Source organism: Coturnix japonica, chromosome 2 (assembly GCF_054131305.1).
Source record: "Coturnix japonica strain WE chromosome 2, WE-NBRP24, whole genome shotgun sequence".
NCBI lineage: Eukaryota > Metazoa > Chordata > Aves > Galliformes > Phasianidae > Coturnix > Coturnix japonica.
Genome location: NC_140664.1, coordinates 38,394,437 through 38,406,588, shown reverse-complemented (window position 1 = coordinate 38,406,588; position 12,152 = coordinate 38,394,437). Strand labels below are relative to the sequence as shown.

General features: G+C 36.5%; 1 protein-coding gene across 8 annotated transcripts in view; it reads right to left on the bottom strand.

The window, feature by feature from the left end:
• Nucleotides 1-12,152, bottom strand: part of NOL4 (nucleolar protein 4) — a 180,076-nt gene that overhangs the window by 44,599 nt on the left and 123,325 nt on the right. For 5 of the 8 annotated variants that reach the window (XM_015855552.3, XM_032442699.2, XM_015855554.3 and 2 more), the window contains 2 exons: nt 3,035-3,214; nt 2,082-2,273 (listed from right to left, as the gene is read on the bottom strand). In XM_015855552.3, the coding sequence (XP_015711038.2) occupies nt 2,082-2,273; nt 3,035-3,214 (372 nt within the window). The remainder of the gene's footprint in view (nt 1-2,081; nt 2,274-3,034; nt 3,215-12,152) is intronic. The other 3 variants (XM_015855553.3, XM_085537453.1, XM_085537454.1) reach the window with 1 other exon arrangement.

Genomic DNA, 12,152 nt, shown 5'->3' with positions numbered 1-12,152 from the left:
CAAACAGATACGTATTTCATTTGAGAATTATTCAAGACATAAGCATAAAACATCACTTATTATCTCAGGAAAAGAATGGGAAGTCCTCCAAATATACTGAAGATATTGAATAGTCTTTGGCTCATATTCCTACCTGCAGATTTCCCTTCTGCCCCATGACAGCCTCAAACTTTGGAATGAACACCAGTGCCTTGCCTTGTCAATTCCATTCATTGGCAGCAAATGTAATATTTTGGAGGGTTATTTGTTTGTTTGGAAAGAAATAAAGCCCATCATGAAATGTAATGGAATATTATAGGGAATATTTCTGAATTACAAAGATTGCATATTTGAATCATGTGCTCTCTTTCACCTCAGGGGAATAAATTTAATCCTGTAACCTTTATTCCTCTGAAAGTAAGCTTTCTAAATATACACAACCCTCGGAGGTCAGGCCAACCTAGCTTTTATGGGTCAGACTGTAAATTCCTTATTAATACTGAAAAGGAGTTGCACAAATCTTTCAGATAGCAAAAAGGAGTCAGTTTACATAACTCCTCATCAGTGTGAATAATGATTAATAAGGCTATAAATCAGAACATTGAAGAGACTTGCTAGCATTGGCTAATTTTGTAAGTATTTTCATTTGAAAGTACAGCAAAACAAAAAATATTTGGCATCACGAAAGGTGGGCTTAATGTTGTTTTTCATCTGGAGAGAATAGATGCAATTTAATGCTACATACTTTATGGAAGAACATATTTACCTTCTGTTCTTTGGCACTGGAAATCTATACAATTTGGCATGTAAACCATAAGTCAATCTTTGGAACTTTTATCAATACAGATGTCCTTAATTCTACCTGTGTCTTTTCATCTGTGTGCCCATTGTTCGGGAACAGCATTATCCTGTGTTTCCATTATAAAGCAACGTACTCATTTAGAATCACAAACACATATAAAAATTTTGTTTCTGTCTCTGCTCTTTGTAATATCCAACAGTGGTCTACTACAAAAAGAATTGTCAACTAACATCTTAAAACAGCATATGGACATAAGTATTCTGCAGAGACTGCAGGAAAGAAAAAGACAGAGAGAAATAGAGAAACAGTAAAATTCAATTATCCCCAATAATATTTTCAATGCAATCAATGGGTTTGCAGATGATTCATTAAAATAAAAAATGATATGTTTGATTGCTAAATGATATCTAATTGTAAAGATGAGGTGATTTCATTGTCATCTAATGGCCAGAGAGAAAGATAAGACACATCAATCATAAGGTGTTCAGGTAACCTAATTTATTACAGCTTTTCTGTCTAGGTTTGGGAAATACAAAAGATTGTTTTTAGAAACAAAAGCAAGTTGTCAACTGGTGAGAAGAATTACTCTTTACCCATTCTCAGGGGACCTGGTGATACTAAAACAGCTATGACTGAAAACAATGTCAGTAGTATGTTAATTTACTTTTCATGGTCTTTGGTTCAATTACACTTACTGCATCATTGTGATGCTCAAAATGTAAAGTTGATATCTCCCAACCGAAAGAATTCAAAATGGTAACGTCTACTGACAGCTGATAGAACAAACTGTGCAAGGACAAAAACCATTGCCAATGCGATGTTACTGAACTGGGCATTTGCTTGGAGATAGCATTTCTCTAGCAAGATATATTATTCACAGGTAACACAGAAGTATGGCCAGAAAAAGCATTTTAAAGAAAAAACTTAAGGCTTTGCCAAAGCAAAAATTTATAACTGTAACCTTGAATAGGAAATGAGCCATCATGATGACCACTCATGTAAGCCATCATTTGGTTTCCCTCCCTTATCTCTTGTTTTCCTATGGATCCATATTAGTTCAACTTGTGAACTGCAGTGTCTCAAAGCATTTTTAAACCAGTGAAGAAAGGGGATAAATTCAGGAAGAATGAAGGAGGGAAAAAGAAACCTCTGACCTGGCATTACCAAAAATAAAATAATAATAATAATAAAATAATAAAAAATGAAAAAAAAAGACACTAAGATGAAAACAAAATAGTGTCATGGATTTACATATGGGGTTTTGATGGAAACTAGGGCTGGGTTTTAAATCAAAACTCACCATCTCAAAACCACTTCTTTTCATCCGCCTGCAGGACTTGAGGTAAGTACGTATGCGCTTTCTGGCACGCTCTTGATACTCAGGGAATTGTCGCCTGCATGAGTCAATGATAGCCTGGATCTTTTCTTTGGGCTGCTTAGAGATTGGGACCATTCGGTCCAAGTTTTCATCTACAAACAGCCTGACAAACATCTGTTGGCAAGAGGGAGACAGAGGAGACGGGTTTGGAGGGCTGCTCTCTTCTCTTCCTAGCTTTCTGTCTTGATTACTGATAGGAAGACATTTTTTTCTATCCACGGAATAGCTTTGTAATGGGAAGCCAGAAATATTAAGCAAACAGTACTTTAAAGGATTATTTAGGGAGTGGGAAGAGGCTAATAAAAAAAATAAAAATAAATAAAAATAAAAAAAGAAGAAGAAGAGGAAGAAAAGAATAGCCTACAGGATATAGCACTTGTGAGATAAACCAGAACAGACTGTGAAAATAGGCACCACTTAGTTTCATCATTAACAATAAGCAGTGATTGCTACTTCATTTTATTGAAGTGAATATTACTTTTCTTGGTTTGAACAATTGCTTGTGTTTTCATGCATAATTACATACACTGGGAATGCAATAGAGAACAGCTGACCACTGGAATGGTCTTCTTATAAACTAGCTACAGCCCCTTTACATACACTGACTGAACATGCACTTGCACACATCCACACACACAGGCACACATATGCACGCACAAAACAAAGCTCTGCTTTCTTCACTGGTAAAGATGGCACTCTGCTTTAAATTCTAAACAAAGCACAGTAATCTGTCATCTTTTGGCAAGTGTTTAATCTGCATTAGTATAATAATTGAAAGAGATCAAGCAAATTAATGTGCCATTAATACTGTCAAATTCACCCATAAATAACAAAAAGATAGAAGTAAGCAAAGCAAGAAGTGAAGGAGGACTTACATTAAAAGCTTTCAGTCGCTCAGCTTCTACCCCATCTGACTCATTAACCTTCTCAGGATCTTCCTGCTCATCATGGTCATCCTCGTCCTCATCCCCTCGATTCAGAGACAGATCTTCAGCACCTCTGTCTACGCTCTCATTCTTGCCAGAGTCATAGCTTGAATAGCTATGTGCAGGAGACTAAAACAAAAATTAAAAAATATGTTAGTAAAAAATCACCATAGGAATAAGGTCTATTCATCAAAAACGCTTCATCAACATTAGATAATTCCATGATTTTGTTTTATTCTTTGTTCAACAAAATGTGCTCATGATTCTCTTAAGAATGAACAATTCACCATGATATTCATTTCCGTGCTTTAAAAAAATAAATGTGACCAGATGTAAATTCAGTAAACCAATTACCAAATAGATTGCCCATGGTAATTACAGTTAAGATGAGGTATTTGCCATACAACACTGTTCAAGTGTTACACACAGAATATTCTGACAAATACTGACCTCTGTATATTAGCCATGAATAAATAAGGGGCAGTAGAATTGCACAAAATTGCATATTAAAAATTATATATTTTAAAGCAAAGCAGATTTCAGTAGGAAAAAATATGTAAAGATAAATTCAGTTGGTATGAAATATAAAAGCTGCAATAAGTTCAAGATATTCAAGACATGGAAGTGATCATATTCTAGTTTTCACTTTCAAAACCCCAAAATGAACTGGAGGTGCATAGGTTTGTTAACATTATGAATGCTCTGCTGAGAAATATATATTACAGCCATTTTCACGTATCAGCACTCAGAATTTCCCTCAGCAGAACAGTCAGCTTATTATATAAATCAGATGACCATCTCATTAAAGCTCTACCCAGTTGTAGGACCTAAATTTTTCAGTTAGAAAGAGAGTCAATATTGTACATTTTTCCTTGTAACATTAAGAAAGACTTCAGTTACCTGCTTCCTCTGCATATGCTTCAGAATGAAAACCACAAAGACAACAGGAATAAAAAGCTTTATATGACTTAACACTTTGAGATCAAGTCTTTGCTCCAAACACACAAAGTTATCACAGAGAATCTTCAAAAGAGCTATCACATTCACCTGAAAGTAATTCAGAGCTCAATTTTATTTCTGTAATATTTTAATCCTCTAATATTTCAATATATTTTTCTCTCACTTCAAAGCATACCGTATTCAATTAGCTTCAGAGAGTCTGAATCAGGTGCTTCATTTTGAATTTCACATGAATCCCTTTTTGATACCTTGTCTAAATGCCGCCCAAAAAAAAAAAACAAAAAAAAAACCAAAAACAAGCTCAAGAGCATAATGCCTCACTCATAAATTTATTTCAAATGCACATACATAAAATCACATTTTGAGCTACATTCTAAGTCTCCCAGAATTCTCTTTTTATTTCAGGGGTGTTTTCATCAGTCACAGAATGTAGCTGGGTAATGAGGTAGAAGGGAAAGGCCAACAAAACTGCACTAGTCTTTATGATATACTTCTTGGTTTAAATTCTTACTCCCATAACTTTTTTATTTCTCCATTTTCATTTCCATCTCATCTTTGTCTTCTGTACATCATGAGTTTTGCAATTATTCCCATTCCTTGCCTTTCCAGCATTCATTGTCCAAGCCTTCCTTATCTAACCCTCCCAGACGACATTCTCACAATACAAATCCTCTTGAGTTCCACTTTTAAATATCTAATGCACCTAACAGCAGATCTTGCAGCATCTTGCTCAGCCCCTTTCCTAAGAGACTCTTCACTGCCTAGATCTTCCGTAATGGAGACAGGAAGAATGAAGAAATACCACAAGAAAACAGAAAAGCCAGCCTTGGAAAAAAAATGTCTCCAACAATTAGTAAGCTCAGCATCACCTCTTGTCTTCCTACAGCCTACAACTGCACAGCTGCAAGGTAAAAAATTTTTGCCTGATTGTGGGGGTTCAGGAAAGCAGATGTGGGATGGAGTGGAAAGACTGAGGAGAGAAGCAAAAACCCTGTTCTCTTATTTGGCACACTGATTTTTTGGAGGAAAGATGGTGAATATCTACATTGCTGCCCATTCATAACTAATCCTTGTAATAGGTATTGAATTCATTGAATAATAATAAGTTTCAGGAAGAATATGTTTCCATTCAGATAGAAAATGATGATTATAACATATCAGAGAGTCTAGCATACATAAACAGTATTTAACTATGTCAGTGGCTACCAGAAGGCCAACAGCAGCAGTCTGGTAGCTTTTTATGAAGGAATGACCAGAGCAATTTCACTTAGTAGTAAAGAGATTCTCAGAAGAGGAAGAAAAAGAAGTAGAAAGTAATTTAGCTTGCAAGAATTGTTCTTTTGCACTTCATAATTTCTCTTTTTACAACAGCTAGAGCTTGAAGAGAGATCCTAGATGATCTAAATACAATTTCCTGGGCTAAGCACCATATAAAGTTCCAGCAAGCAGAAGCTATTGCCCTGAAGAACTCTACTGTCTGAAATTCTTGTTCCACAAACACTTGGTTTTATACAAGTCATTTCATCAGACTAAATTGAATTAGATTACTCATGTGCATAAAGTTAAACAGATGCAAAACTGATTTCAACACATACATATGTTTGGGCTAGATGCCAAGATCATAAATTATGTACTAGGATTGAAATTTGCTTTTGTGAAGGAAAGAAATTCAGGCCAAAATGTATTAACTATGTCTGTAAAATATGCAAAAGTTTTCCTTTTTTCTTTTTTTTTCTTTTTCTTTTTCTTTTCTTTTTTTTTTTTTTTTTTTGTCTTTGCCCAATGTTTTCTGCCAAATATTTATTTCAAGAACAATTTTAGCATTATAGATGAAAAGTGGAGAACAACATGCCCTATGAACAATGCATGACAAAAATTATTCATTGGAGATTTTACAGTGGTGTGAAAGAAAGAAAGAAGGAAAGCTTTTTTTCCTAGCAGGAGGTCAACAAATTGTCATCACAAAAGCTCAGCTAAAAATAAATTTTCTACATTTTTATATTTCTGCACAAAAGAATATTTAGGCAGAGAAGGAAGAGGCGGTTCCCTCATTATTTTTGATTCCGAAGTTGTGCAGAAAACTGATAACCATTTTCTTATGCTACTCCATTAAGCATTTTCAGAGGTATAAAAACATGGAGTAAGACAGCATGGGATAATTTTTTCTTAAGAACTCCTCCAGCTTTAAGTCTTACATCATAGAAGCCTGATTACTTAAGATTGGCACTGTCTTTTGAAAAGGCTGCTCCTACCTTTGCCAGGCAGGAACATGCTCATTTGTTCCTGTGCATCCTTTGATACATACATTTTCATAGTCCTGGGGTGAAATAGACTAGAGAAGCAATTCTAGCTAATCCCACTTTTTTTTATTTATTCATTCATTTTAAGACCAGTTCTTGGTTCCAGTTCACCACCCAAGAGCACTGTAGGGGAACTGTTAGGACATAGCATGAACTGGTGATTGAGCACTTGGTGTAGGGCTGTAGTTGGCCCAGGGAGCACAGTTATTCCTTCATGATGACAAACTGGGGAAAAATGTGGCTTTAAGGTTTTTAATGCCTACGGGGAATGAAAGACCCCAGCTTCACAGAGAAACAGGTTTCTGAAGAAAGTCTAGTGTGACTTTTTTGAAAATTATGCTTCGTTTCTTACATTTGTGCTGTATTTCTTATATTTATTTCTATAGTATATAGTTCTTCCAGTTGCCTTATGAGACCACAGAAACGTGAAGAGTTATCAGACATTAACTCAGATTCCTGTCCTGCATGAGAAGGGAAGAAAGCGTGAAACAATATTTGCTGCTAGGTAGAGATGAAACTACTCTACTGGCTACATCGAATTCCTTTCTAGCAATCTGTCCCTATACCTTTAAGAGTTACTAAATTAAAATAAAGAGAAAATAAAATCGTAATATAAAGCTGATAACACTCTGCTCATCCCTCATACAGAGTTGTACCTTCAACATTTTCTTCCTTCTCTTTTTGCACCTCTGTCCTTCCCACTCTGCCACTGAATACACAAAAGTCTACAGCTTCAGCAAATACTCTTGCAAGAGTGGGTTTGTGTATACATTTTCTATTTGTGCTATTTGTGCATGCACGTTTTGAAAGAGAATATTCTCATTGTTTCAACATTAAATCTGTAGAATAAATAACATAAATAACACATTAGAAAACATTAAATAATTCTGGCATACATGGTTGGGTTTTTTGTTGTTGTTGTTGTTGTTTTGTTTGTTTTGTTTTGTTTGTTTTTGTTTTACTTTTTGTTTTTGCTTTAAAAGAGATGACATTATGAATTCAAACTTTCCTATCTTCTTCTTAGTTTAAACAGCAGTCTAGGAGGCAGAACTGGAAAACTAATGCTCAGTTGTAATCCCAACATTCTCTTTTAGTCTTTAGAGATAGAAGTCAGAATCTCCACAATTTTTTGTTAGTAAGCCATCTTTTTCCGTAACTCTTCTTAAAATCTATGTCTTCATCTCCTCCATACTTTACTGCTAACATCTTTTTACATATTCCCTTTAAACCTTTATATTATCATGTATGTGAAACTTTACTACCCATCATTTCTTTTCTTATTATAGAAAAGACATTGAAGTCTCAAACAAAATTCCAGTATCTCACACTTATTTCAAGATCCAGTTAACCCCATTTTCATGTTATCATATATTTGCTCATGTTACTCATATACTTGTATCTGACTCACTATTTTACTCCTCGTTATACTACAATTGTCTTTTCCAGCTTTTACATAAAACTTCACCCTTGATCATGGAACAGCATCATCATACATAATTCTGCTGTTTGGAGCATGAGGATAGCAGCGTTTTAATGGAAAAAAGAATAGAAGAAATCTAGGGTTTACAGGTCTGAATCTGTAACACTGTTATTTAACGTGAATATTTTGGAGTACATTGCATAAGATATTTTTACACAAAACTTGTATTTCACCAAAATATTAAAAGATCTATTTGTTTGTTGAGTCTTAACAGTGTCAGTTCCACAAACCAACTGTTCATTTATTTACAATAGGACTAATGAATAGATTTTTTTCCTCCTAGATCTACCTTTGATATGGTCTCTTCAGACTCACTGTTTTTACAGTAGTCACCAAAAGAATACCAGCTGTTCCTAAGATCTATTTGCTCTTTCTCAGTAATTAGCCAGTTTATATCATCTTACCTGTTTGCTCCAACAATTCTTTCACCAAAAGTATATTTACTACCAACAAGCATTGTAAACTGTTAATTATCCAAATAGTTTCATTCCAGCAGGATACGTCTGGGTGGATAGAGGATGAAATCTATTTTTATCTTTCAATTATCCAAAGACTCTGAATCACAGACTTTACTCTGTACAGTTACTTGATTTAGACAACATACAGTCTATCCTATTTCAATTGGTATTGATAAACATTATCAAAATGTATCCCTCTACTCCAGGAGAAACAACCTCAAAAACTAAGAAGATAATAAAACTAGAGAGGCAACTGAGAATTCTCAGACAAGTAAAATAACAAAGTGTATTGAGAGGTAATAGGCAAAGGAGTATTTTTCTAATTGATCCATAAGCAGTCTCTTCCTACTTGGCTTAACACCCACAAATAGGATCCTGCTTGGCAAAAAGGTGCTTACCCAGGCATTCTGGAGGAACAGAATTCTTTAATAATGAGAAGTGTGTCCAATTGTTCTTAGCCCACTCTTGTCAAGAAGACAAAAGCAGAGCTGATTTAACAGATCAGGAGATTTGCCTGCTTCTCACTGCTCTTATTTTATAAACCTGTATTCTTAATGACATCTAGAACTCCTGTTATGGATGTTGGAAGGAACGTATTTCCAACCAAATAGTAAAAAAACAAAACAAAACAAAACAAAACTAGTTGAATAACCTGCAATAACTAGTCATATCTTACAATGTGGCTGCTGTGTTTTTCAGCAAAAATTAATTAATCAACCAATAAATAAAGCAATAACATTTGCTTAAAAGCCAATGCTAAATTGTGACAGATTCAAGAGTCAAAATTATTTTTGGCATTATACACTGCTATTTTGGATTTTTAAAAGCATCTCACAGTTTCTGTGAAGTTGGGAAACAGGCTGCCACATAGGAAAGCTCCATCATAAGCTTCTGCAGGTGCTATCAACTCATCTTTGAAGTCAGGGACAGCCCCATATCATTCTTGTGCTTTTGTCAATCAAAAACTTTAAGTAGAAAATCACTGTTTCTACTTTTTGATGAAATACTGACCTTCTGAAAAGGATCTCTGCAGTTTCTACCCTTCATTTGTCACGATATACGTATATTTTAAAGAAATATCAACAACTTATGTGTGAATTAGAGAATATTTTCCATTTGAAATACTCTTTAATGGCCACTAAGTTTCACATCACAGCCAGAGAGCGAGCATTTCTGACTATCAGTAAACAGCCATCATTCTTCGATCAATTGTTCAACAACTGGCTGCTAAAAGCTACAAACCATTTTCTAAAAAGATTGAGCTATTAATTTCTTCTCACTCAGAGTTGAAACCTACAATGTAGTCAAATTTAAGAAGAATTACTAACGTGAAACTTAAGGATATTTTCTCAAGTCCTGTAGAATCTACACTGGGAAATTGTGTTTATTTGTGAATAATGCCACTTGAGGCTAAGACTGTCAGCTAGAGTGAAGCTCTTGCTAGGACTACACCCACACATAACACAAGGACTGTGTATCTGCACCTTTGCTCCACCTTTTTCTTTCTCTTGCTCTTTCCTATAATGTCTCCTGTTCCACCATTGAAAAAGTTTGTATATACCCAAGCTGCAATCTGCAGAGGAAAGTTCCTAAGGAGCAAACACATCCACAAGAGTTCAGATCATATCAGTAGTACAGGGGATGGAGATTTATTTTTATATTCACTTTCGTTCTGCTATTATGTCTCCCAGGTCCCCAAGTATCACAGAAAAAGCTGAAGATGGAAGCTATGCAAGGGGCACACACGCAGTTTCAAAAGAAATTTCTAGAAAGTAGCAGCAGAGACAGATGTAGGGAAAATAATAGGTCATCGCTGCAGGGCTTGCGTACCACCAGAGCAGGAGCAAAGGACAGGAGCATTTGTTTTCACTAGGTAGAATGAAAGAAATGAAAGATGCCTCTGCCCTTTTCTTGCTAGGATTTTGGCAAAAGAGTGCTTTTTGAGGTTCAGGAACTCAGCAACTCCCTATGAAGTTTGCCTAAGACTGTACAGCAGCTGGATGTGTTCAACACATGGCTAGATGCTGAGCTGCAGACCTGTATTTTCCAGGGTAGAAGGAAGAGCAGCACTTCCAAATTTTATTTTTATCCTTACTAATATGAGAAAGAATAGACACAGAGCAGAAGCATGAAATAATGAGGGACTGAAACTGGTGATTAGGACAAGAGAGGGAAATGCTTTAACAGTGGTATAAAAAGGATCTTTCTTGGTGTGCTTTTTCCAAATCTATTGTAAGCTCTCCTCTACTGATTTCTCCTTCCTACTTTATTCCTACGCAACGGCACTTCAGATGTTCCCTCACCTTCCTCCTTTTCAGTCTGAGCAATACAAATCTTTGAGAAGGAGATTAAGACACAACTGGTAGAAGCAGCGTAGGAGGGAAATCTAACTCAACTATCTCAATTGCTTGAGACAAATTGAGGCTCTCCCTCCTTCACATTGTGTTGCTCAGTCACTAGGGTCACATGCCAGGATGAGTGAGAGGAGACTCTCCTATTAATCTATCACTACTGATCATGTGAGCCTGCCTGACCACATATATATTGGGAAGTACAGACTGGAGGAAAAAAAGACATTAATGGTAACACTGAGAGACAGACTCACAAAAGAAAAAACCCCAACTAAACAGTGAAAAACCAACTACCAAAACCAACTGATTGATGACTTGCATACAACCTCATATCTATTTAGTACTGAGCGGCCATTCACACCTCATCTCGGTAATTAGGTGATTTCTTTACTATCCATTGTTTTGGGTGAATGCTGGGAACAAAGCAAGGGTATTATGGCAATATGTTGCATACGCAACAGAAAAGGATACCAACTACAGATAAGTATGAAGATACCAGAAAGAAAGCCTATCTTGTTTTTCCTTTCCCTTTTCTGCATATATCTATTTAAAGCAGCAACCTTTTTCTTCACTGAACTTGTCTCTGGAGATGAGTCAGCTGGTTTGGGTTAACAACCATCCCTAGAAGGCAGAGGCTAATTGCCTTAATTATTGCTTGAGGGCCAGGTGGAGAAATTAAGAACTTGAGATCAATCAAGAAGAGATAGAGGAAAAGAGTGCTTCTGAGCTGGTGGGCGGTGTTTTAGGTTTGTGCTAGTCTCTCAGGCAGGAGAACATCTGAGATGTCTGTGGCTGAAGTAGATGGAATAGATTTACTGCTTAGCTCCCTACTTATCAGCTGCAAATAAACCTTTAGATTAATCCATGTGAGTAGTTTGTAGTTTCCTTCTCCTTGCGTGGAGAAGGACAAATAAAGCCTTTACCATAGCCCTCTAAAGGAAGTGCTGTGAGAAAAAAGCAGCTGAACAGTCAAAGCTGGTTTGTCTTTCAGGATTGAGGCCAGGCAATAAGGATGGTGGAGCAGGTCCAGACAAGGTCCTGAAGATGATCAGAGGATTGGAGTTCTTCTTCTATGAAGATAGGTTGAGGGAGCTTTGATTGTTCAGCCTGGAGAAGAGAAGGTTCTGGGAAGACCTCATTGTGGTACTTGAGGGGAGCAGAAGGGAGTCCAACATTTTACATAGTCTGGTAGTGAAAAGACAAAGGGGGATGGCTTTTAAAAAAAGAGGGGAAATTTAGATAAGATGACAGGGAAATTCTTCACTCAGTGAGGCACTGGTGCAGCTGCCCAGAGAAGCTGTGGTGCCCCATCCCTGGAGGCTGTCCAGGCCAGGCTGGATGGGGTCCTGGGCAGCTGAGCTGCTGGGGGGCAGCCCTGCACATGGCAGGAGGCTGGGACTAGGAGGGTTTTAATTTCCCTTCCAACCCAAGCAGTTTTATGATTCTATGATCCACAGACCAAGAGAACATCAAGTTTTCACCCAGAGACCTTTACTGCTTCGTTATGATTGACTAACC